A 27,273-nucleotide genomic window follows, 5' to 3' on the forward strand; every position below is an offset into this window, starting at 1 on the left:
ATAATCTCACATATGGAGACATCATAAATATAAAAAATAAAGAAGGATTAAAAATGTGTAGACACGAAAATCAGTAATTAAATTAATAAAGATAAAAAGAAAGCTAGATAAAGGGAGAATTGCCGATCGTGACTTCTCGGCACCCAATGGCCAACACGCGCCCACCAAGAGGTTGTCCAGCCACCGATCTACACGACCGACAAATGCGGCCCCAACCGGAGTGGAGTGTAGCCCGCATGTGCGGGACGAAAAATTTGGAGCTCATCGGCGTGTGGCCCTCACTTGCCACCAAAGAGCTCTCTGTAGCTGCAATGCGCGGTTGCTCCCGAACCGCCAAATCTGGATCTCCCAAGATCGACCGTCGGTTTTCCCTTTGTAGCTTTTTTGTGCACTATTTTTTCCTTTTAAAATGTTTTCACAATGTAGTTTATTTTATGCCCTGTCCTTATTTTCAAGAAAACAAAAACTCAAAAACGTTGTGCCTTCGGACTTAGGTCCGAAGAGTGTTGTCCCCCCTCCGCATAGGTGATGATGATGGGGTTGGTTCTCCATATTCCGATTAGTCGGGTATGGAGTTTTGTTACTTAGTTACTGCAAACTCTGTCGTGGACAAAGTTGTGCTATCTCTTAGACTTCGGTCTTTAATGATTTACCGTTTGGACTAGACCATGTCAGTCACTAGGGGTGTAAATTTAAACCGGGAAACCGGTCCGGAACCGGTTCCTATTTTATGAAAACCGGTCAGATCCGGTCCGGTTTCAGTTCCGTAGTTTCTGGAACAGGACCGGATCGAACTGGACCTGTTGGAAAAGAAAAAAATATAAATTAATTTTATATATCATACAAAATATTTATATATATAATATATAATTATATATTAAAATTTTATATATAATTATATATCATATATGAAATAATTTCATATTATAATTTATAAATTATAACATAAAATGTTAATTTTAAATATGAACATTTGTAATTTGTTTGATCATATGTTATTAATATAATTATATATAAGGTAATGTTGTTATAATTTATCAAATAAAAGTTTAATCTTAAAGATGAAAATTTAATTGATCATATGCTTTAAACATAATATATATATTAAATTATTAATAACATTTTATCATAAGAAGTAACACTTTATTATATATTTTTTATATTTAAAAAAAATAGAAAAATCAGACCGGATCGGACTGGAAACTGGTAAAACTGGAGGTACCGGTTTAGGAGGGTAATCGGGACGTAATCGGTTTTAAAAATTGCAAAACCGGTACATACCGATTCTGTCCTAAATTTTGTCTAAAACCGGACCGGTTACACCCCTATCAGTCACGAAAGTGTACTGGAAAACTACTAACGTTTGTAATTGGCTTATTGTTTATGTCAACTTTGTATGTCCTTTTTTAATGAATGGAATGAGATCCGTTGTTATTAAAAAAAAAAAAAAAAACTAGATATGAAATGCAAAGTTTATGTGAACAATATAGATTATCTTCTATAGCCCCATCAAGGAGAAAAAACAAAGATAAATATTTCAGAAAATAAAAAATAAATTATAAGACTAATTACAAAAGAGTTTTGCTACTCATCATTCTCACACACTATATACTACACTTTTATTTTATTTTAATTTTAATTTTTTTAATTTTTTGTGTTTTATTCTTATGAAATTTATTGAATTCTTTTACTCATCATCCATATACTACACATTTGGTAAGAGAAAAAAAAGTATAGTGTATGGTATGTGAGAATGATGAATAGAATTTTCATTACAAAAAGAGAAAAATTATGAACCAACAAAATTTTATAACAAAAGAAAAAATATTACAAAAATATAATAAGAAAGATAAAGGCAAAATAAAATGATATAAATGTGGAAAGAAATGTCACTACAAAACAGAATGCTAAGTTAAAGATGAAATAAACTAATTACACATGCATCTTGAAGAAAAAGAAAAACTCTATAAAATCCTGAAGTTAAGAGAAACTACTGATCATAGTGAAATCTCAGAAGAAGAAGACAGTAGTTCTATGGATCTGTCAACATTGGTAGAAGAATTTAGCAATCCAGTATTGACTTAGGATGTTTAGATACCTGTTGCAAGAACAAAATAATAGTAGTATTAAACAAAAAAGAAGAGCTACTAATAGATTTAATAGAAAAATTCGATGATAACGAATTAAAAGCTCAATACCTTAAAAAATTTAAAAATCTGCTTAGCAAGGAAAAAAAACTAAAAAAGACTATCACTAAATCATGAGTAAATTTGAATAAAATATTAGATAAATTAAAAAAAATATTTAACAAAATTATTTAAAAGAATAATCTTAACAAAACAATAATAACACTAAAATTATTTAAAAGAAGAAATTAAATATAAAATAATTGAAAAACAACTAACTGACAAAATCATTCACCAAAGAATTGAAAGATTTCAAGAGAAATCAAGGAGAAAGTATGTTCAACATTGCTAATGCCTTTTGGCATGGAAATATACATGTATTAATATTACTATACATATATTTAATGAGAAAGATATTCCTACTAAAGCTCGCCCAATTCAGATGAATGAAAAGCTAATGTAGTTCTGCAAAACAAAAATTCATGAACTCTTAAAAAATGGAATCATAAGAAAGAGTAATTCACCTTGGTCATGCTCAGCCTTTTATGTACAAGAAAATGCTAAGCTCGAAAGATGTGTACCAAGATTAGTAATAAATTACAAGCCACTAAACAAAATATTAGAGTGGATTAGACATTCGATTCCAATAAAAAAGATTTAATCAATAAGATAGGTCAAGTAATTATATTTTTCAAGTTTGACATGAAGAGTAGATTCTGGCGAATACAAATTCATGAGAATGATAAATATAAGGCTACATTTACAATCTCGTTCGAAGATTACGAATGGAATGACATATGGATCTAAAAATACATAAGGTGAATTTCATAATATAACGAATGAAATTTTAAACCCATTCTCCCAATTCTCAATAGTATATATAGATGATTTCCTCATCTATTCAAAGTCAAAATAGAAGAACATTGAAAACATTTAAATGCTTTCTTCGAAGAAATTAAGATAAACGAACTAGTTGTTTCAGCAACCAAAATTAAGTTATTCCAAACCAAGATAAGATTGTTAGGATGTAATATTTATGAGGGGGGTCAACCTCATAGATAGAGCTATCCAATTTGCCGATATGTTTCCAAACCAAATCCTAGGAAAAACTCAACTCTAGAGGCTTTTAAGATCCCTAAATTACATCCCAAAATTCTATCGAGGTCTCAATAAAAAGTGCAAAGCTTTATTTGACAGGCTCAAAATGAATCCTCCACCATGTACACAAGAACATACTTCCCTAGTCCAAGAAATTAAAAAGTACGTCAAGACATTGCTCGGTCTTGGTATTCCTTCTCCAGATTCTTTCAAAATTATAGAAATATATTCCTCCATCATAAGTTATGGCAGCATCCTCAAATAGAAGCTCAAACCTAAACCTCCAGAATAAATTATTCAATTTCAATATTATGGCGTATGGAGTTATGCTCAAAGTAATTATAGTACTATTTAAAAAGAGATTTTATCTGTGGTATATGCGTGTCAAAGTTTCAACAAGATCTTTTAAATCAAAAGTTTTTAATAAGAGTAGATTGTATTTTATAAAAGTGCAAGATTTGTTTTGGAAAAAGATATAAAAAAATATAGTGTCAAAATAAGTTTTTGCAATATGGTAGTCAAATCTAAGCATTTCTTATTCAGGAAACATAAGCCTAAGACCATCCACCCAGAAAAACCCATACCAGGTTGTAGATTTCGAATGGCAACCAATTATTCAGAGAATGCCTTATGTTCCAAAGAACCAGTCAGTATATAGTCTTAAGTAGTATACAAGTAACCTATTTAGAATATCACCTGACCATCTAAGCCAAATACTTCTATCCCTCGAAATGGTATGTTACCCCATTTCACCCATGTAACTCTATCAAGTATTACAAGTCAATTCTTGAACATACTGGTCTTGTTTAAATAGTGAGATGAGATGAAATGAGATGATTTGTGAATAGTAGTGAAATAATTTACGAATAATATTGAAATAATTTGAGTTAATATATTTTATGGGATTTTCGAAAATGAAAGAGAAAAAGTTGAAATAAAATATTATAAAGTTAAAATATTATTAAAATATATTTTTAATATTATTTTTATTTTAAGATTTGGAAAGATTGAGTTGTTTTTTGTGTTTTGTTTAGAAGTTTAGAAAAGTTGTAATGATTAGGTAATGATTAGATGAAAAAGTTGAAGAGTTGAACTTGAAAAATGTTTGTATTTGTGGTGTTTTGATACTGAGATGAGTCAGGATAAGTTGAGAGCATTTTGCTATCAAAACTAAGCTTGAGTCAACTGTTTTCAACCCAATCATGGATAAATTTGATCCCAATTGTCAAAAAATTTCATTCCATAAATATACATTTTAAATATAATTTTCAAAAAAAAAAAAAAAAGAGGAACTCATCCATCCGTATTCAAGAAATTACAAGATCATCAATAACCATTTAGTTGGAAGCATGGTTATTATGACTACATGGAAGCATGATTGAAAGTTGTTCTCTACCAAACTGAGACTTGCTCACATTCTTGGTTTATAAATTTTAACAAACTCTTTCAAGAGCAAAATTTCAAGTTGGTTCATAAGATGATAGACCATTTATCGCCCCATCATGGAAATTTATTCTGAAGAAGTACTTCAAGTCATCAGACTTCCAAGTTGATAAACATGATTCCCAATTTCTTAGTTCCCTCATTTTCACAAGTAAATATAAAGTCCCATGGATCCTAAATCGGAATTTGACAAAGAAATATACTTGTGTTCGAAAGTGTTACGTAAAATAGTGGGATGATCAATTCAAGTTTCATAGAATAATTCTACAAGTTCAGAAAGAATTTCTATCACCAAAAGACCAAACCAAGTTTCTTGTAGAGAAAGCATGACTTTAAACAGTCATGATTTCAACCATGACCCGAGTCAAGATCAAGAAAGACCTTGCAGACCTTCTAAAAAGAACGCAAAAGAAGACATCTCGAGTCTCCTCGGCGTCATCTTCAGCCAATCAACAACAAGAAAATGAGTCCTTAATAAAGCTTAACCAAATTCACACTCCTAAGATTGAGCCTTCTTTAAGTTTAGATGTTGAAGTGAGTTGAGTTGAGATAATAAAATATTGTTAGAATATTATTTTTTAATATTATTATTATTTTAAGATTTAAAAAAGTTAAATTATTTATTATATTTTGTATTGGAATTTAAAAAAATTATAATGATGAATTGAGATGAGTTGAGATGAGTTTGGGATCCAAACTCATTGTATTTTCCAAAAAGCACAAGATCCCTATTCTTACCCCGGTGAAGGATTTTAATCCCAAAAGAAAAGAATGTAACAAGTAAAAGTGTAGCAAAAAAAAAAAAAAATTAAGCCACGGATATTAGTCAAGGAATAGTAAAATCTGACAAATGAACATTGCATCGTCTCGTGATTAAATTTGCCTCAAGTCTACTTAAGTTTTATTACTAGAGATAATTGCTACAAGACAAGAAATTTTCGGTATTGCCAAATCAAAAGGAAAAATAATTCGATAGAAGAAAAACAAAACCACAGTTGGAGGAATCTAAAGAGTAATCTCATTCTGCCAAATCAAAAAGAAAATAATTCAACAAAAGGAAAAAAAAAAATATAGTTGGAGGAATCTTCAGAGCATTCCCAACTCTATAATAGGAAGAATCAATGAACAAAGATAATAAAGTAAAAAAATATAAATAACCAAGAGCGAATTGTAAAGAGAGAAAATCAAGAGAGACTCTTATCTTATTTTCTCATGTATCCCGTTTGAATACAAATTAAAACCTCAAGTCACATATTCAAGAAAAGTAATCTTATTATTTTCAATAAAATTAATATTTCAAAATATGAATATTGTTTTCTTGCTTTACATATTATGTTTACATATTACTTGAGAAAATCTATTATAATTACATTAGACTTTGGAAATTTTAGCTTTGCCACTCATTATGGAAGCTTGTGTACCTGAATCAATGAGCAACAGGTTAATGCAGGATTTCAAGGAGGAAGCAGAACTTCCCCTATCTCAGATGCAAGTTGCAACCACTCAGGGGTCCCCGACCTCATAGCTACAGAACTTGCTTCTTATATGAAAATAAAAAATTAAAAAAGTTTCTCTCGATTCCATGATATTATATTATATTAAATTGCATTGCAATATTCCTAGCTCCAAAGCCGTAACGCTATGGATTATTATAAGGAAATAAAAGATTCTCCCAAGCAGAACGAAGAGATCCATTGCTTGGAGAGCTTCCCTTTCTCTTGCTATGGCAGACGATGATCTCCGTATGATATCGTTGTACCTTGAAAATAGAGGTTCGATTTCCATTGGGTCAAATTTATTTTCTTAATTTATTATTCATTTGTTTTCCTTAGCTATTCCTAGTCCTTTTCTCGAAGCCTATCTAGGTTGGATTTTATACGATTCAACTCAATTTCCTTTATACTTCCATTTCTTCTTACTGATTTGGACTTCTTGCTGATCTATCCCGAGTTTGCATGACCTCTTTTTGTAGTTCCCATTAGATTATAATCATGGGCATAGATAATATTAGTTTTCTCTTCCTTCCCTTTTTAAGCGTTATAGGGGAACGGCGCCATACGAGTATTCTAGGTGGAGTACTGCTAAAACCTCAAAGAGATTACACAAAGTAATCCCACATACTAACGTGGTATTTATGGTTAGAGTATTCCCTTAAAATTTTTAAGAAAGTTTCTTCATAGAGTTTTAAGAAAGTTTTTTTTTTTTTTTTTTTTACTTGTAAAAATAGACTTTCTTAAAATTCTATGAAGAAAACAAGTCTTTGAGTAGAAGGAATGCTTTGTCTGTAAGAATAATAAAAAAGAAGATAGATTACAGCTAAAAGCTTCAATGATTTATTAACAATTCTGTATACGCTTATATACAAGAAGTACATGCAACTCGGCAATCTAAGCTAATATGGTGACAAAGATCATGATCGGTCATTGACTGTATAAAGGTAAGATCAGTGATTGTAGCAGAGTAGCTAATTTGTAGGACTTAGATGACTTGGTGAGCTCTCTTCATTTGAATGATCTAGACAATCTTCAGTTCATTGGGCTTGGCTGTCAATGTGCTTAACAGTTTGTACACTTGACTGCATCGCAAGATGGCAGGTTTAAGTTGGCGTTATCTTTCTATCATATGGAGAGAGTGATGACTATTCATTGTTATGAACGGAGGGAGGCAAAGCAATTGATTATATTCAACCTGTCATATGCATGACTAAGAATTCAATGTTTTTGGGATGCAATGACTAATGCCCAATTGCTTATACAAGCTGGATGTGTTTCTATTGAACTTGTAGCTGCTGTTTAGGGATTCTTGACTTCGTTCCAAATTCTTTGCTTCATTCTTCTTTTAAATTTCCCTTGCTTGCTCAGTATTATTTGTGGCATCTGTTCCATTTATCACCTTCGTTTTCCTCGGTGATCAATCATGCTAGTTGAAGTAACGCAAAATATTGCCGTGATTCCTGTACTGTTTTTGTTGTCTTCCACACCAGTCTAGGTAAATTAGAATCTGAATAGAAAATCTGGAGGATTGTTTGACCAGACTTGTGCAAATAAGAATAAGTTTTCTTGGTTTTTTTATTGTTGTTATATTTACTATCATGATATCAGCGAATGAGATTTTTTCTTTCCTTTTTTTTTCAAAGTTACCTGTTATAGTTAATCATCCTGTGGGGCATAACTCTATTTGGGTTATCATACATTGAGGTTCTTGGTCAAATTTTATATCTATGGTTTGAAACAGTTTGTGGTGGTTATCTATTGATTGTTTAATTCTTAACAGTTCGACTGACGAGACTTCTACTCCCCATGGAAGCAAAAGTTGCAATGGATATTGCTCTCGTTGATGGCACTTCTGAGCTTCCTTTAGACATCCAATCTATGAATTTGGGGGATGCCCAGAGAACAACTGTAGACTTAACTCAGGCACATTTCAAGATCCAAGAGGAGTATCTAGCTAGGATTAAAGCACTCTCTAGAAGTGGTAATGATGCCTCCCATCTATATGCACCTGTATGATCATATTTTTTGTTCCACTTATAACCCCAAGCACTTAGGCCCTTGCAAAAACTCACCTTTATCGACAAGTTTAATACACTGATGTGTCCTTTCATGTTGGAACTTTACCGGATTTGTACATAAGAAATATATTTCCCAGATGTTTGATTTGAAAGTGATGTCTGAAATAGCAAGAGAGTATATCATGTCAATAATCTTGTGTTTCTAATAAACTTTTACTTGATGAAAACTCTCATTAGGAATCAGTTTCTTCCTTCAATGCTGTGGTTTTCTAATCTCCTCTCCCCCATCCAACCAACTCAAAAGAATTGCACCCTATATTTACACTTTTTTTCTCGCAAGGCAGATACATGCCACTTCTGCACAATGTCAGAGCACATCATCTTTGGATTTTTGTTTTCTTCTTTTTTAAGGTGAATTTCATTACGAAGTTATATCTTTGGATCTCTAAAGTATATGCAAGCGTACCATTTTTTGTGTTTAGAATATTAAAAAAATTGCTTCACTTAAATCAGATTTGACACTTTTTTTTTAGTATATGCCTGATTTTCTCTCTTGCTTAATCATGAGCCTGCAGTGGAACTGGGAAAACGCTTCTTCCCTCGTTGCTCTGAAACTCTTAATCAGATAATGGATGCTGATGATATATCAGAACTGGCATTTTTGGAGAACGACAATCCAGAGGATCAACTATTGAAGAAACAAAGGTATATAGAACTCCAAGAAGTTATAAAGAAGGCGTTCGATGAAGATAAGGAGGAGTTTGATAGGTCTGCTATGTTGTCTTCAGCATCTACATCCTCGGGGGTTGGCAAGGCCTAATAATGGTAAGCTTATACCATCAGGAAATGAATAATTGTAAAACAGTTGTAAACCGATCGTGTTATCCAATATAAATAGATCCTAAGATACTTCATTTTGTTGTCGTACCATATAGTTATTTGGTTTTCATGTCAATTTTTTTATTTTCTTTGTACCATTTAGTTAGGAGTAATTCTACATATAATCGTAAAGTTTAACAGACTTCAAGCCACGCAAACATCCAGCTCTGCCTTACACGAGGACCTTTTCAGTGCCATCACAACCAGCCGCCTCAATTAATTCTTCTGGAAATATTTCTCATGAAGTTTGTTAGCAAATCATCCAAATCTTTGACATTATTCTTTGTATATTTTGTTTGTATTCAAGGGCACTCATTCGGCGGTAACCAACTCTTGTAATTGTGCCTATGCACCAGCGCACTACCTGTTTGCTAAAATGTCCAAACTATCATGGCATTCCTCTCCTATATATAGGACACTGTACAAGTCATACAAAATATTGAAAATAGAGGAATTATACAATTCTACATAGCATCGGAGCCATTCTTAGAGCGCACTCATTGAATCTAAAAATTAAATCTATTGAAGATTTAGCTATTAAATCATAAAAATGTGATTACATTGGAGTAGCTAAATTTTAATTATCTATAGTCATTTCTAAAATTATTTCCAAATTTAAAAGGAACTATTCATTCATAAAATACATTTTATATTAATTATTTTTCTCCCTTTTATCTCAATTATTTCTCTCTCCCTTTTAAATGACAATTGAAAAAATATAATTAGAATATGATTACTAATTAATATATAATATTATGAATAGTAAAATATTATAAAATAAATTCATAATTAAAAAAATTAAAATATTTTTGAAATTATTAATTACTCATTACTATATAATGAATAAATAGATAATCTAATGTGGAGATTTTATGTGAATAGTCAAAGTCAAATTCAACTTATATTATTTTATTGTCATATAATGCAAAAATGGTTATTCCAATATAGAGACTTATGTGAATAGAATGACTAAAAGTTAAATTCATCTTACATTCATAAAAAATGTACTTTAACTTTAGCTAATCCAATGAGAGTACTGTAAGACCAATGTCTTTCTAAATGGCGGAAGACACCTCATTGCAAATTTCGACTAATCAAAAATCTTCCCCCCTCTTCTTCCTCATCTTTCTCATCTAGTTACAATCAAGCTCACTAATGAAAACTTTCTCATTTGGCGAGCTCAACTGGTTCCCTATCTCAAGGGCCAGCAGCTGTTTCACTTTGTCGATGGCTCAGAAATTCTTCCTCCTCATTTTCACCCAAACTCCTTTACAACCAACCTTGATTTTCTCACCTGGATTCAAACTGAGCAACTCATTCTGAGTATCCTAATATCCTCTTTATCTGATAATCTCATTGCTCAAGTGGTTGGAAAAACCACTGCTCGTGAAGTATGGTTTGCAATACACACTCTCTTTACCTCTCAGTCTCATGCTCGAGTCATCCAGCTAAGATATCGATTAGCGACTGTTTCTAAGGGTGCCAGTACCATTTCCAATTATTTCCGCAAAGTCAAACACCTCTTGGATACAATGGGTGCCCCGGGCACGTCTTTTTCCTCTATTGAATTCATTTCTTACTTACTTGCTGGTTTAAACACTGACTATGATGCTTTTGTCACCTCAGTCACCTCCCGTGTTGAACCACTATCCTCTGAAGAATTATACAGCCTTCTTCTCACACACGAAGACCATCTTTCTCATGCCTTTCATCTTCCCTCCTCTACAGATTTTTCAGTAAATTTCACCACCACCTCCTGCGATCGTGGTTTCTCCCGCGCTAACCATCATGGTAGCTACCGTGGCCATCGTAGGGGTCGTAACAATTTCTCCTCCTCCACTTCACCCCCATCTTCTCTTCCCCATTCCAAGCCCACATGTCAAGTCTATGGCAAAGTAGGGCATATTGCCTTACGCTACTACCACCGCTTTGATCAAGCCTACCAGAGTGGCCCACCCAAATTCCTCTCCGCTAACTACACCACTTCCAGCTCCATCCCTAACTCATCTTGGTATCCCGACATTGCTGTCACCAATCATCTTACCTCCGATTTCACTCACCTAAATATACACTCATCTCCTTACAGTGGCCCTGATCATATCAAAGTTGGTGATGGCTCATCTCTCTCAATATCCAACACTAGTGACTTTGTTTTCTCTAGTTCCTCAAATTGTTTTTTTCTAAAAATCTCTTGCGTGTCCCACAAATTACAAAAAACTTGGTTTTGGTTAGACAATTTTGTCATGATAACTCGGCAGTTTTTGAATTTCACAGCTCTTGTTTTCTTGTGAAGGACTCAAAAACGAAGACACTTCTACTCTGTGGTCCTGTCCATGATGGCCTCTACTCCTTTCCAGCTCCATCCTCACCTCAAGCTCTTGTCGGTGAGCGCACCACCTCCTCACAGTGGCACTCACGTCTTGGGCATCCTTCCCTCCAGCTAGTTCAGCATATCATCTCCAAAAACTCTGAGACTCGTGATGTCCTCTTCGTCTATTCTGCTTGTTGTCAAGCCAAGAGCTCATAGCTTCCTTTTTGTGCTACTCATCTTCATTCCACCAAACCTTTACATCTTGTTTATTCTGATGTATGGGGTCATGTCCCTCTCACTTCACGAGATGGATTTAGAAACTATGTCTCTTTTTTAGATGACTTTTCTAAATATACATGGTGGTTTCCTTTAATCAAAAAATCTTATGTTTACTCAGTTTTTATACAATTTCAGAAAAATGTTGAATTACTATTCAATACAAAAATTGTTTCATTCCAAAGCGATTGGAGTGGGGAATTTCATTCCCTTCACACCCTCTTACAAAACCAAGGCATTTCACATCATATCTATTGTCCACACACCCATTAACAAAATTGTGTTGTGGAAAGGAAACATCGGCACATCGTTGAAACCGGTTTGGCTCTTATGACTCATGCCTTTTTACCTCAGATTTTTTGGGTCGATGCGTTTCACACCGTTGTTTACCTAATAAATCGTTTACCCACTCATGTTCTCAACAATTCCTCTCCATATGAAAAAGTATTTTCCAAGCCACTGGACTACACTTTCCTAAGTTTTTGCCACTGCTTGTTGGCCTCACCTCAGACCTTATAACCACCACAAAATTGATCTTCGTTCCACCCAATATTTATTTCTTGGCTATAGTGAATCTCACAAGGGTTACTGTTCTCTGCATGTTCCTACTAGGTGCATATATTACTCTAGGGATGTCATTTTTTATGAAAACTTATTTCCTTATGCAAATCACTTGAACCCACCTCCAGCTTCTTCAACATCCAGCTCTATTTGTCTTCTGTCAATTCTTGGACCCATTCCTCACTTACGCACTACCTCAGCGTCAACTCCTTCTTCATCTCAACACTCACCTAGTTCTACACCCTCCACTCAATCTCGACCCAATTCCCAAACCAGCCCACCCACTCTCAACAATGGTCCTGCAAGTCCCAACTCAACCTTTCCCTTCATCTCTAGGCCCAAGATAACTCTTCGCCCATCTGAACACTCCCCCAACCAAAACACTACGTTTTCTTCCTCACTGTCACTCTCCAATGCTCTCACAGATCCTCCTTCAACTTCGAGACCTATAATTACTATATCCAAAACCAACTCTCTTCAACCTCAAAAATTTCAAGCCAACTACCATCAGAACTATTCTTGCAATTGCTGTCATAGAAAGTTGGGGACTTCAGCAGTTAGACATCAATAATGCCTTCCTCCATGAGGACCTTCAAGGGCAAGTTTATATGACCCAACCCATCGGCTTCGTGGACCCAGATTACCCTACCCATGTGTGTCGATTGAACAAGGTCATCTATGATCTCAAACGAGCACCACAAGCCTGGTTCCATAAGTTAAGTACTCGGCTTCTTGAACTTGGTTTTACACCCTCTACTTCTGATCCATCCTTGTTTATTTACAATCATTCCTTTATCACTTTATTTTTCCTTGTGTATGTGGATGATATAATCTTAACAGGTTCCAATTTAGATGCCGTCAACATTGTTTTAGCATCTCTCAATCAATCCTTCCCTGTTAAGGACCTTGGTTATCTTAGGTTCTTTCTTGGTCTCGAGATCACCCCCCTTTTTCCACTAGTCTCCACTTATCTTAGACCAAGTATGTTTGTAACTTATTGAAAAGTACAAATATGGACCTAGCTAAACCCGTGACCTCGCCCATGGCAACCTCCACTCATTTCTCAAATTCTGATGGCCCTACCTTTTTAGAACCTACCCTTTATCGTAACATCGTTGGCAACCTCCAGTATCTTTCACTTATACGGCCAGACGTTGCCTTTTAAGTAAACAAAGTCTCTCAATTCATGCATACCCTAAAGCTTTCTCACTAGCAAGCTATAAAAAGGATTTTGAGATACCTCAAGTATACTGCTCACTTTGATCTCCATATTTGACCCTTACCAAGCTATTCCCTGCATGCCTTTTCAGACGCAGACTGGGCTGGCTACCCAGATGATCGGCGCTCCACTGGTGGATTCTGTGTGTTTCTCAATAATAAATTAATTTCATGGGGCTTGAAGAAACAACGCACTATTGCCCGATCGAGCACGGAAGCTAAATACAAGTCCTTAGCCAACACCACTGCTAAACTTTTGTGGCTTCAATCACTCCTAAGAGAGTTTGGTGTCTTTCTTACACTGTGACACCCCATATGATAAGGATAAAAATAGGTGGTGCATGGGATCCCATTTTGCTTAGAAATGAGAAGTTCTTGCTCTTTATAAGGTTTCAATGGGGCTCCAATTGTATCATTAACTAGTCCTTTTGGAGTATAGGTCATGTGGTTTGGGTCTTCCATTTGGGCGTTACAAATGATATCAGAGCTAGGTTCCAATTAGAAATGTGGGACTTGAGTCATGCCACCTATGATGGATTAGCCAGACGAGAACATCGGGAATTTAAGGGGGGGAGATTGTGACACTCCATATGATAAGGATAAGAGTAAGTGGTGCATAGGATCCCACACTACTTGGAAATGAGTTCTTGCTTTTTATAAGGTTTCAATGAGGCTCCAATTGTATCATTGACTAATTCTTTTGGAATATAGGCAATGTGGTTTGGGCCTTCTATTGGTGCTTTACATACACAGCCTCCAACCCTACGTTGTGACAACCTGGGAGCAACATATCTCTCTGTCAATCATGTTCTACACTCCCGCACAAAACACATGAAAATTGATTTCCATTTTGTACGTAACCGAGTTGCTTCCAAAACCTTGAAAGTTGCCTTCATTTCATCTCGGGATCAACTAACAGATTTGTGTACAAAGCCTCTGCTCTCTGCACGGTTCATCACACTTCGGTCGAGTCTCACCATGGTATCCCTGTTGGACTTGCGGGAGGGTAACAGACTTCAAGCCACACAAACATCTAGCTCTGCCTTACACGAGGATGCACATCCACCTCAGACCATTTCAGTGCCATCACAACCAGCCGCCTCAATTGATTCTTCTGGAAATATTTCTCATAAAGTTTGTTAGCAAATCATCTGAATCTTCTAACATTATTCTTTGTATATTTTGTTTGTATTCAAGGACACTCATTCGACTGTAGCTAACTCGTGTAGCTATGCCTATGCACTTGCGCACCACTTGTTTGCTAAAATGTCCAAACTGTCCTGACATTCCTCTCCTATATATAGGACATTGTACAAGTCATACGAAATATTGAAAATAGAGAAATTCTACAATTCTACAAAGTGCGTAAACGCCGCGTAATCACTTTGAAAAAGAATGGAATCCACTATTAAAAAATTAATTTTTTTTATGTAGATCCCATGTTTTATTCACTTTTTTTCAAAGTGATTACACGACAGTTGCACAATTTACGATTGCAAATATTTTTTTCTTTAGTGAATAGCCAAAACAGTGACATTGCCCCTACTTATCAAAATTAAGGGACCCCCTTGGATGAAAATAATGGTTCCTAGTTTTTCTAATTTTTACACAACAAAAAGTTACTCCTTCAAAATTACTGCCATATAAAACAGACTGTCCGATCAAAAAATACTACAAACTGATAGGCAAGCTGCAGCAGCATGAACTCAACCTAAGGTATTTATGTTATAAGAGGACCAAGCTGTTCAATTCTAGTATGGCTGTAACACTTTTTACATCACAAACGAGCATACCACCTTAAAAAAAGTGAATAGAAACTATGTACACTCGCCATAACGATGATATCTTCAGTATGGGTGAGTAGGAAATTCTTTCCACTGAAACTTCAACTTCTTGTGAGACACAACCAAACCAAAGACCCTCTTTTAGCTTCAGCCTTTCTTACAATGAGGAGAATTAGAGCAGATAAAGACACACCAAGACAGTACATTTGATTCAAGGAAGCGCCCCAACACAACCAGCTTGCTCCACCAGTCCACCTGCAACTCCACCGCAATCACCTGGCTTGACAATCAAATCCTCCAATTCAGAATAGAATTTAGAGTCATTTACAGCTAACTCTTCATCTACAATCAAATTGTCCTCCAGTAGTTTCTCTGACATGACATCATAAACAGAGGAGATATTTGGGCTGCTACTTCTTCTAGACATCACATTGATATTCTGGTCCTCAAGACTGCATAATGCAACATCTATGGAAGCTGGGATATCCATATCCACAGCGTCCTCTTCCAGGATTTCAGAGAGTCCAGATAGAGTTGTCACCAAGCCCCCCGGAACTTGGTTTCTGGAATTAATTCTATGAATTTTGTCAATGGCCTTTTCACGCACATGGGATGCTAGCAATCTCCGTCTCTTAACAAACTCTTCTCCATCCAGCTCTCTCTTTTGCTGCTTTGTCTTCTGGATCAATTGCTGAACAAAGCTTGGGCCTTTGGTTACTTTGGTGAGGAAAAAGAGCATCTGTTGTATCCTACACTCTGCACCTCGAATACGATTTTCAGCAGCACCTAACTGATTCTGAGAGTCCTCCTGTTTCTGTCTCAGGTTCAGGATTTCCACTTTCAATACGTTTTGATCCTCCTTAAGACTCTCGAGTTCATCCTCCAACCAGGGTTTCATCGGATTGACACCTACCGCCCCTTCTTGTTGTTGCTGCTTGTTTAACCGACTTCTTCTTTTGATGCTCTTGAGCAAATGCTTCTTCCCTCTTTGAAATCCTTCGTTTGCAAACTTCCAGTTATCTGTATCAATCTTCTTGAAACCCTTCACGCATTTTACACCGCAAAACCCCATCAACGAAACAGCCAATAGTAAAATGTTCAAACCATATTAATTCAATATATAGAAATTTGTATTATGCCTGAAACCGAAGAATCATGCAAGTCTGTGTATATAAGATAAAACCCACATATGAGGCATGCAACTTTTAGCAACTTCTGAAAAAAATAATAATTATATTTGCAATTTGGTCTTGTTGCCATGTGGCAAAATTTGATTTCCAAGGAAATACATCTCAACCAATCCGAGTGAGAACTTGGATGAACAAAGAACTTGGGAATTGTTAGTGTAATGTACTCACGTAAGTGTTGAGCTGGCGAATGAAGCTGGAGAAGTTTCTATTCTTGAAATACCTTGGGAGCAGGTCTTGTGCGAAGACATGCTCGTCCCACACGGTGAAGCTGTCCCGGGTCTCGCTCCACGACACCACCCTGTCGGTATCCGGGTCTTCCACCATCTCGAATATCTTCTTCAGAAACGGCGGTGGACCCGGCTCGTGCAGCCCCTCCATCGGCTTTGGCACTGCCGCCGACGAAGACGACGACGAAGGCCCATTACCACCACCGTCACAGTCAAAACTCGCTACGTCCCTGTTCTCGTCTTCCTCTTCTTCTTCTTTTATATAGACCATGTCGATGTCGTCCACTTCCGAGGTCTTTGTTGTAGTCGGTGGTGCGGTGTCGTTTATTTCATGGACCGGTGTCCTTATTGCAGTGGCGGAAGATGAATAAGACAACCCATCGTCAGGTGCACAGCCGGAATTAGGAGGAATGTCATCAGAAGGCGTCGTTCTTGTTTCTTCTTCTTCTTGTTTGACATGGACTAGTTGTTTCATTGGCAAAGATGAGAAAGTACGACAACCTTTAGTTTCAGTGACCATATTGTTATTCTTCAATCTGGGAAATATCAGACGATTTTTAAGAACAGTGAAGACTGCCAAAAAATGGCGCTTAGCTGAGAGGGAAGGAGAGAGTTCTCTTTACTTTCTTGCGCACAGAGGAGAGGAGAGGAATATGCCGAAAAGAAAGACGGTACTGCCGACTGAACTGGGTATGTGTTTGTATGGGACAGTGCTGTTTTTGGGGAACGTAGGTGAATCGCCACGTTTCACTGCTTTTTTATTATTGTTGCCATTTGTAGCTACTATCTGGGCTGTACCTCTTCTCCCCCACCTAATCCAACTCCTTCATTTTCTTTTTCTTTCCTTTTACTCCCTCAATTTTCTTAAAACTCGTGAATGACACTGCTACAATCTTTTCTTTACAAATGATATATATATATATATATATATTTTCTACATCAGTGTAGCTCGCGCAGCCCAGAACATCTAAGCGCATCACAAACTAACTCTATTTTAAGAGTAATGCTAGATGTAATATAATATTAGGGTATGCAAAATTTACACATTATTTTTGAAAAAGAATAAATTTATTATTAAAAAATTATTTTTTTATGTAAATATCATATTTATTCATTTTTTTAAAAAATAATTTGTCAAGCTTGCACACCTTAAAACTATAACTATCATTTCTTTTATTTTAAACGGAGAGTTATTTAAAATGGACACCATCATATTGATTTTTGTAAAATATAATGTAAAAGAGGAAGCTGCTAAAAATACAAAATAATCTCACAAACTCACTTGGCATGGTACTGCAAATGTGTCATTTCAGTCTTTTTTTCCCTCATTTTTCTCACATTCTTCTCTTCTATGCCCCTCCCCCTCCTCCCCCTTTACCCACACCCTTTCCCAAACCCTCGAGCCAGTGCTGCCGCAGCCCCTCACCAATGTTGACGTCGCACCTTCCTCGCCCCTCACTACAACTCAATCATCTTCCTTATCTCGTCACCGATGTCGAAATATCGTCATCGTCGTCCCTCACCGGTAAGTATGTGATCTCTCTCTCTCTAGACTAAAAGGGTGGGGAATGTGTGTGGGGGGAGTGGAAGGGAAAATAAAAACTTAACTGGCGTGGTACACTAGTAATGTGTCACGTTGATTTATGAGATCCCTTTATGTCTTTATTATTTTCTATTATAAAATAATTATATGAATCCTCAATACACATACAACTTTTTTTTTTTACAACTTTATTTTAAATTAATGATAATAATATAAAATTTAAGAAAGAGCTACTCATCATCATCACACATCACACTTATTTTTTTTTTAATTTTTTGAATTTCTTTTTTGTTTTATTCTTCCTAAACTAATTGAGTTCTTCTATTTATCATCCATACACCATACATTTGGTAAAAGAAAAAAAATTAAAAATTATAACTAGCTTGTGGTGTGAGGACAATGATTAGAATTTTTCAAAAGAAAATGCTAGTATATCGCCTGAGTTTGCCCCTTCATTTTGACCCCTCATGTATTTAAATTTCTTTTTAATTTTTTTTTACTTAATGATTAAGAAATTGATTTTTAGTGTATTAGTATATTCTTTTTATTTTTTAAAAAACATTTAAATATATTAAAAAAATGTAAAAAATAAAAAAAATCATAAAAATGAAAAACTAACTTTGTACTAGCAGATACGTCCAGCGGTCAAAGTTGAGCTGCACATTAGCAGAACACAGACGAGAGAGTGAGCGGACGAGAGAGTTGAAAGAAGAGAGAGTGAGAGACGAGAGAGTTAAGAGTTGAGAGACGAGAGACGAGAGAGTGAGAAGGGGCGAGGCCGCGGGGCAGGAACGCATATGAGAGAGTGAGCTGTGAGCAGACGAGAGAGAGAATGACGCAACATGAGATGGGAGGGAGAATAAGACTTTAAGAATTAGGGTTTAATTATAGGGAAAACGGCATCATTTCCTATTGAGTTAATATTTTCAATGTGTTTTTTTTTTTTAAATGGTAATTTGATGGTTGGGAAAATTGATTTAATATACTATAGTCTAATATATTAGACTATATAATAGTATTAACTATTAATATTAGACTATTAGTATAGTTATATATTAATATTACTTATAAACTTTTAATGATTTAGTATAATTATATTAGTATAACTATGGTAACTATGGTCTATATTAAAATATTAGTATTAGTTAAATAGTTGTAGACTTATATATTAGTATGGCTATATAATATATTAGACTATATAATAGTATTAATATTAGACAATTAGTGTAGTTATATATTAGTATTAGTTATAAACTTTTAGTGATTTAGTATAACTATATTAATTATAAGTATAACTATAGTCTATATTATATTTGTAATATATATATATAGACTATATAATATATATATATATATATATTGAATCATTGATGTATATATTTGTAATACATTTAATATACTATGGTCTAGATATATAATAGTATTAATATTAGACTATTAGTATAGTTATATATTAGTATTAGTGATAGTGATTTAGTATAACTATAGTCTATATTAAACTATTAGTATTAGTTAAATAGTTGTAGACTTATATATTAGTATAGCTATATAATATATTAGACTATATAATAATATTAATATTAGACTATTAGTGTAGTTATATATTAGTATTAGTTATAAACTTTTAGTGATTAAGTATAACTATATTAGTATAAATATAAATATAGTCTATATTAAACTATTAGTATAGTTATATATTAGTATTAGTTATAAACTATATACTAGTATAGCTATATATAATATATGATCAATTAAATTTTCATTTTTAAAATTAAACTTTTATTTTATAATAATATTATCTTATATATAATTATATTAATAGCATATGATCAAACAAATTACAAATGTTCACATTTAAGATTAACATTTTATGTTAAAATTTATTAATTATAATAAGAAATTATTTCATATATGATATATAATTATATATATTATATATAAAAATTTCACATATAATTATACATTTTATATAAAACTTATATGTATAAAATATTTTGTATAACATTAATTTCGTATAAAACTTATATATAAAATATCATTTTGTATATATTTTTTATATCAACCGGTCCGGTCCGGGAAATCGTAAAACCGGAACCGGTCCAACCGGTTCGGTTCAGACCAATTTTTCAGTTTAAATTTACACCCTTACATAGAACCTTTTATATATATATATATATATATATATATATATATATATATATATAAAAGTAAGGGTTCGAACCTAATTCTCCTATGTAGAATGTAGATACCAGACCTTATGTAATTTGGTCTTAAGGATCTTGGCAATTTAAGAACTTAATATAAATAGGCCAGCACCAGAGTGGGTTGAGTGTGTAATATACTATCTTGCTCATCCCTTTCATATATGTAGCAACTCAATTTTTTGTAACCCTAATTTTTTCCTCAACTTGTAGCCCCTTTCAACTTTCATCTTTTCTTCTTTCTTCTCTCTTTCTAATGCTATCTTCTTCTCTGGTTCTTCTTTCTTCCCTTCATTTGTTTGTTTTTTCAAGTCTACGTCATGTTGCACGATCAAAGGAGTACCTTCAACACTAGGATTGTTCATTCGGGTCCCATTTTTTCCCAGCCCGGAACTCGATACACCCAGTTCGAGTGGATTTTTTTTCCCAGTTTAAATGTGCAAGGAAAGATAGCTCAGATTGATGCATGGCATAGGCAACATTCTTGGTAAAACTCCAACAACCAGTTTCTGGAGAATAAACAAGAAGGAAATCAAATAAAAATCAATCTCAACTAAATATAACAATGTAGTATTCATAATGAACTTGAATCAGTATTCGGAATGAAGCATGGCCTCCCCATGAAAGTTGAATCAGTTTTTTGGAATTTTGAAAACGATCATCAAATAATCATAGAAAGGAGAATGGTAACTGAAACATGGTAAAACCCTTGAGTGCAGAAAAAAGGACATGGTGACATTGTTTGGCCTTGTGTTATACAGAATTAAATATTCTGCCAAAGCTCATAATTATAATATTAATAAAAAAAAAATCAAAACATTCAAACTGAAGAAAAAAAAATCTGAGTATCGGGTTGTAAATCCGGGTCTGACCTGGGCTAATCCGGTCCAGGTATACCCGGGTTCTCGGGCCGAAACCTGGATGAACAGTCAATCAACAATTTTACGATGAGATTTTGCTCTACATATCCTTGTCGCGTCATTGGTCATTGCCACCATTTGTCAATGACATAAACGAGCCACTATCAATAGCTACAAATACTTTTTTTTTTTTTTTTTAAGAAGAGAACGGTATCCCAATTTTATTTATAACCCTCACTTATGGTGGAGGAAAACCGTGGTTACATCCAGATGCATGGGATTACAATTTTTCAACAAAAACCCAACCTAGGCATCAAAAAATTAAACAACCCAACCATAATACAAGACAATCAATAATGTTCATAAAAATAAAAATAAAAAATTACAGTACCAAGATAAAGTAAAAAGTGTGAAACGAAAGGCATCTGCAAGAGGAAAACACCAACAAATAATGTCAACTCAAATAAAACAAATAGAACTTACTAGTGGAAACCTACTTGAACCGCATGTAGAAAAAACCAATTCTATCCATACGAATAAGACCTTGGAGGTGACCGGCCAAATTCTCACTATTAATGGTTCAATCCATATTTAAACCTCCAGCTCCCTGCTTGGCTAAAAGATCCGCCACAACATTACCCTCAAGAAAAATATGAGTCAAACGATACTCCACGCAGCCCAAGAGACCCTACAACTCTTCCCAAAAATCCCCTAAGTACCAAATATTACAAGCTCCTTTTGTAATCTAGTTAACAAGTAATTGGCCTTGTTTGTTTTTCAAAAACATCTCATCTCATCTCATCTCATCTCACCTCATCATTACAACTTTCCCAAATCCCCACACAAAATAAAATAAACAATTCAACTTTTTCAAATCCCAAAACAACAATAATATTAAAAAATATATTTTAACAATATTTTATTCAACTTTTTAACTTTAATCTCATCTCATCTCATCTCATCTCTGAAAACAAACGGGCCCTTAGAATCTGTCTCAATCTCAACCCTGCCAAAACCTAACTAACAACACCTTCGAACCCCTTCCAATAAGCTTCTCAATTCAACAAAATTATTAGACCACTCACCCAAATATATATCTCCTTATCTCTCATCACCAGAGGATTTGGTTGACTTTTTACTTGGGTTGCAATTTTAGTCGATTTAGCTGCAGGTTTTGGTTGATTTTTGTTGTGGATCAGCTGCCTATTTAGGGCAAGTATGTGGCATACTTCCAATCAAATATTGGACAACAACATGCCCGTTTGGATAGTGAGATAAGATGACATAATTTTATATGAAAATTAAATAAAATATTATTTTTTTTAATATTATTATTATTTTAGAATTTGAAAAGTTGAATTGTTTATTATATTTTGTGTAAAAATTTTAAAAAATTATAATCAGAAGATAAGATAAGATGAAACCGTTTTTATAACAAACGGGACGTCCCTATACCCGGATCCCTACATGTCACCTAAAAGCATTCTGTGAAATTTGACTCATCGACAAGATCAAAAGCATTTTCATCCTATCTTAAACAAACAAATTAAAGATAAACCTGTTTCTTTTTAATATACTTAGATTAATCATGCTTTGCCCCATGGTCCTTAATTATGCTATTCTTCGAACACAAGAAATCCTTTCTGGTTTGAGAATTTCTAGTTACTTTGTTTTGGAACTAAAGTAGAAATTAAGATTGTGGGGGTAAAACAGTTCATTGAATAGAAGTATACCAATTTAAAGATCCAACCCATCAACAAACATTGTATATCAATATGAAAAAATATGTGCATCAGCCGGCAGCCTCAGCACACTCAACGTATTGAGTGGAAAAAAAAAAAAAAAAAAAATCTGTGAGGTGTGCTGCGGCTTCCGGCTGATGCGCAGCATACCTCTATCAATATTCAATTTGTGCTATTACAATATACCTCAATAAATCTCAACCATTCGGCTCAAATCTCATTCTTCTAGACTAATTGATTGACACGTGGCATTTGTTACATGACAACTATGCTAATAACAAAGCTAACCGTAGTTGTACGAAAAGAATCCATTGGATCAGATCCAAGAAATTTTTACATGCAACTGAAAATCCAAGAAATACTTTTATTTTTTAAATATTTACCAACTAGGCCACCTCCTGTAACTGTTTGCCATTATACCAAAGAAAGTTTTTACCATTTAGCTATGGTAATGGAAACGTAGTGATTGTGACCCATATGCAAAACTTAAAAATTAAAAATTAAAAGTTGAGCTTTAGGAATATTAGTTTGAATATTTATTACCAATCTACAGGTAGGTTGATAGAGCTACTTTCAAGGGCATTTCATTGGCTGCCAAAGTAAGGAACGAAACATGTACATCAGGATGGACACAAAATAAGAAACTAATAATAAATTAAAAAAAAAAAAACTGACTATAATCATGAGTATTTTGCATTCCTAATATAAAACCCAGATCGCACACAAGACCTCAAACCAGCCTTTCCAACCAAAGCACGGATCAGACATTTTTAAGACCTACCTACTATAAGTGTAATTGAGTTTAGAAACCAACCTAATTCATTCCAAGGAGAACCACAATTTCAAAAACAACAGGAAGAGCCCGGGATTAGTCGGGGACGCTGTTCCCGGGCACCCGGTGCCAATAAAAAAAAACTATGGGAAGAGAAGATTTGCCAAGTATTATATGGCATAGGAAAATTGTAAGAAAGATGAAAACAAGGGGCATCATTGCTCATTTTGCGAGTGCAACAGCAAGCCAGTTTGAAACCGATGATTGAATCTCTATGCAGTTTGCTGGATTTGAAGATAAAGGAGTAATTGCAACCTGTCGTGCCAAAAGGCAACCTCGGAATCAGCAATCAAGGACAAGAGATGGACAGAGAGATGACAGATGACAGACAGAGAATTTAACTCACAAAGCCATCTTCAAGTGCTTTGTAATCCAGATCTTCATCGGCATTTTCCTGATCCTTCTCTCCTAGCTGCGAATGTGGAAATAACAAGTGCTCATCAAAGATGTTTCTTGATATAATCCAAAGTTGCAGGGAGAAAAATAGAATAAAGTAGCGATGTAGGGCTATCGATTCAACAACAAATTATAAGGACAGCTCGACCCCCCTCCAAAAATATAAATAAATAAATAAAAATGGGGAAGGGTCATTAACAGAGGGTTTTGCTCATTAGTTCAAAGATGGGAGGAAGTTAGTTTGAACCTCTAAACGGAAGTATTTCTTCACAGTTTCTTGGGAACTAAATTTTCCTGCAACTCCAACTGATTCAATCTCCACATTTTTCCGATGAATGTTCAGGCGACGTGCTGCACCCTAATAATATCATAGAGTACATACATTTTAAGAATGACAACTGAGAAATAGCAATATCTACTCAACCATGAGACTAACATGGCGGCATTATGGTATCAAACACAGAACTCACAGCAGCAGAGGCATCTCGGCTGAGCTGTGCCAACTTAATACCAAGGCTTTGCTGATTGGACATGAAATGGCCAGCAGAGGGATGCCTGTTTGCTGATACAGCGTGCCAGCTTAGAGAGGACCTCCATAGACTCTGCTTTGTCACCTTGAAGCCCTGTCAAACAAAAAGTATAGCCTAAATACATGAAACACAACTGCAACTAAAAAGCACTTGAGTATGACTCAAGCAAACTGTGATGACTAATGGAAGTTCTAATGATACAAAATGGAAGCACTCCAGTCCACTGGACGTTCTGGCTAAAATTTCACAAAAATGTGACCCATCACATAACGAAAGGGCCTTTGACAGGACAATCTATGCCTAATAAAGTGTACTTAAACATCCACGATAATGCAAAAGGGCATCCACATATTTTTAATGCAAGCATACTTCATCAATTTCATCTGGTGCCTAGCAGTTACCCCCACAATGTTTTAAATCCACATTCCTCATTTATATGACTGTGAAATAAAACAAAAACAATACTCATCATCTCCCATCACACTTAAGATCATGAAAGTTTATTATCCTTCAAGGGGATCAATCTCAATTGCAGGAACATGCCTTTTTTGGCTGCCCAACTCATTGATCTGGCAAGAAATATGACCTTGATTTTCTTTCAAAGAGGGAGAATTGCTACCCATACAATCTCAGGAATCGAAAAAAAAAAGTGAAATATGCCAGGAATAGCATTTCATTTTCTTAGAATTTTCCTTTTGGACTCCTTTTTTTTTTACAAGTAATCTAAAATTATAATTTTCCTCTTGGACTCTTTGATGACTAAAAGATATAAACATCCGGAAGATCCTTCATATAAATATTCTAATGTTCTTGTTATATAAAGAGGATCATTAGACTCGTTTAGATATCTAATTCTCAGTAACAAGATCTCCCTATATTACAAATTTACAATGCTCCCACAGAATCCAAAAACACAGCAGTTGGAGAAGCAAACCTTGTTCATCAAAGGACAACTGGGAATCTGAATATTCAGCAAGAAACTTTTGGGGAAAGTTCCTCTCACAATATCTCTTATAGCTGCATGTATTAATGGCAAACAAACAATGGCCGCATCCTTCAAATCACTTTCACAGCTCATGTCTTTCTTCCTGAATGGAACTTTGACATATAATACACTCGATGGATGCCCATTTAAGTGGAGGGTAAACAAATACCAAAAAATAAGCGGAACCAATAAGAAACAAGGCACCGAAGTTGCAATTACCAGTTCAATGATATACAAAGGGATGGTACACCACAAATCAGTGCCTCCCTAGCTCCAGCAACAGCCCCAGAGTAAAACCTAAACTCATGGGAACCCAACCAACATCAGCGCAAAAAGAAATATAATTCGACAGTAAACCCATACGACCAACATTGTTAGCTGAATAACTTTTCAGCAATAAATCTGACCTTCAAAGAAAATAAGAACAAATTACTCACATGTTGTTACCACAACTTGATCCCCTGTTTACTCCACTAACGACCTGTATGTATACATTAATAAAATATTTAAAGGAATATTGGTGCTAAAAAATTAACGAGAATCTCAAAAAGTGACAGATTCTTAACTGCATACCAAAACAGGCTTTGACCAAGAAAACAAGGCCCCGGATAAAGCTAGAGACACACAATCCGCAGGAGTGCCTGATCATAAACATAAAATGCACTCAAAGACAAGCGGCATTGTAAAATGAATAAAAAAAAAAAGTAAAAAATCTGAACGCCGAGTTACCAGAAACTTCATAAGCAGTGGCGCCGCTAATTTCAACGGAACACGCAGTAAGCGTCTCCCGAATCGTCACCGAATGACCGGACATCGACCCATTCCTGCAAAGAGCCAAATTCAAATTACTCAAATCGTCGTGGGAAGTACATTTCATTCCATTTTATATTAAACAGAACAGGAAATTTATCTGACCAAATGCTGAGGAAGCGAGGAAATGGATTGAATTCAACCCAAGAACAAATAACAGTAACAAGTTTTGCAGGAGAAAATAAAAGAAAGGTAAAAAATCAAATCGGAAGCTTCTACTTTCCCACACTTTCTCAGAAAACAAGCAGAGGGATCATAACGCATAACAGAGAGAAAAATGGCTTTTAAGGAACAGACGATTGAGGAGCGCAGACGTGAACATCGAAACGACCGTCACAAACCAGAGCTTCAACGAGAAATGTTAGACCCGGAGATTGTATGCCTTCCTCATTGGTCACCAACACCACCGGCTTCAAGCAATCGTTCTCCGTTTTCGACACTTCAGCACCTGAACACGGTGAAGTAGCCGAAGAAGAAGAAGCAGAAGGAGCTTCAGTTGGTTCGTGGATTTTGTTAGAGTGGCCCTCAACGGAGTTGTTTTTCCTGGTGATGAGAACTTGCTGAAGATTAGAGATCAGAGACGGAGGCATGAAGTTGTTCTTCACAGAGGTCGCCATTTGAGACAGACAGAGATGCTTTTAGAGCAATTGCTCGAGCGTTCTTCATAAAAATACCCCAACGGCAACGAGTGTAATTTTAATTCCTAAATAATTTCTTTATGAGAAATTAAACTTTAAAATATTATTAATA

The 27,273-nt window shown here is 34.9% G+C and overlaps 3 protein-coding genes across 3 annotated transcripts; 1 reads left to right on the forward strand and 2 right to left on the reverse strand.

Annotated features, from left to right (window-relative positions):
* The first annotated feature begins 6,174 nt into the window (after positions 1-6,174).
* Positions 6,175-9,108, forward strand: LOC109009458 (BTB/POZ domain and ankyrin repeat-containing protein NPR1-like). The gene is made up of 3 exons (XM_018989918.2): positions 6,175-6,439; positions 7,941-8,141; positions 8,754-9,108. Exons 1-3 carry the CDS (start codon positions 6,391-6,393, stop codon positions 8,996-8,998), a joined length of 495 nt encoding a protein of 164 aa, XP_018845463.1. The 5' UTR covers positions 6,175-6,390; the 3' UTR covers positions 8,999-9,108.
* Positions 9,109-15,418: 6,310 nt separating this feature from the next.
* LOC109009313 (heat shock factor protein HSF30-like) lies at positions 15,419-16,804 on the reverse strand. Its single transcript, XM_018989758.2, has 2 exons — positions 16,566-16,804; positions 15,419-16,249 (listed from the first exon to the last, which is right to left on the reverse strand). Exons 1-2 carry the CDS (start codon positions 16,773-16,775, stop codon positions 15,419-15,421), a joined length of 1,041 nt encoding a protein of 346 aa, XP_018845303.2. The 5' UTR covers positions 16,776-16,804.
* Positions 16,805-23,563: 6,759 nt separating this feature from the next.
* On the reverse strand, positions 23,564-27,193 carry LOC109009475 (5'-nucleotidase SurE-like). The gene is made up of 10 exons (XM_018989949.2): positions 26,821-27,193; positions 26,443-26,537; positions 26,287-26,354; positions 26,151-26,194; positions 25,933-26,010; positions 25,663-25,816; positions 24,669-24,821; positions 24,446-24,556; positions 24,149-24,214; positions 23,564-24,057 (listed from the first exon to the last, which is right to left on the reverse strand). Exons 1-10 carry the CDS (start codon positions 27,138-27,140, stop codon positions 23,965-23,967), a joined length of 1,182 nt encoding a protein of 393 aa, XP_018845494.2. The 5' UTR covers positions 27,141-27,193; the 3' UTR covers positions 23,564-23,964.
* Positions 27,194-27,273: the final 80 nt, after the last annotated feature.

Source organism: Juglans regia, chromosome 1 (assembly GCF_001411555.2).
Source record: "Juglans regia cultivar Chandler chromosome 1, Walnut 2.0, whole genome shotgun sequence".
NCBI classification, from domain to species: domain Eukaryota; kingdom Viridiplantae; phylum Streptophyta; class Magnoliopsida; order Fagales; family Juglandaceae; genus Juglans; species Juglans regia.

Bases quoted from the DNA above. Each gene is read 5' to 3' on its own strand.
- LOC109009458 (XM_018989918.2), top strand. From the start codon at position 6,391: ATGGCAGACGATGATCTCCGTATGATATCGTTGTACCTTGAAAATAGA. The intron at 6,440-7,940 runs GTTCGATTTCCA...AATTCTTAACAG, and splicing joins GTTGTACCTTGAAAATAGAG to TTCGACTGACGAGACTTCTA. The intron at 8,142-8,753 runs GTAATGATGCCT...ATGAGCCTGCAG, and splicing joins TAAAGCACTCTCTAGAAGTG to TGGAACTGGGAAAACGCTTC.
- LOC109009313 (XM_018989758.2), bottom strand. From the start codon at position 16,775: ATGGAGGGGCTGCACGAGCCGGGTCCACCGCCGTTTCTGAAGAAGATA. The intron at 16,250-16,565 runs GTGAGTACATTA...AAATGCGTGAAG, and splicing joins TTCGCCAGCTCAACACTTAC to GGTTTCAAGAAGATTGATAC.
- LOC109009475 (XM_018989949.2), bottom strand. From the start codon at position 27,140: ATGGCGACCTCTGTGAAGAACAACTTCATGCCTCCGTCTCTGATCTCT. The intron at 26,195-26,286 runs GTATGCAGTTAA...GTATACATACAG, and splicing joins CTTGGTCAAAGCCTGTTTTG to GTCGTTAGTGGAGTAAACAG. The intron at 24,557-24,668 runs GTGAGTTCTGTG...TGATATTATTAG, and splicing joins GCCGAGATGCCTCTGCTGCT to GGTGCAGCACGTCGCCTGAA.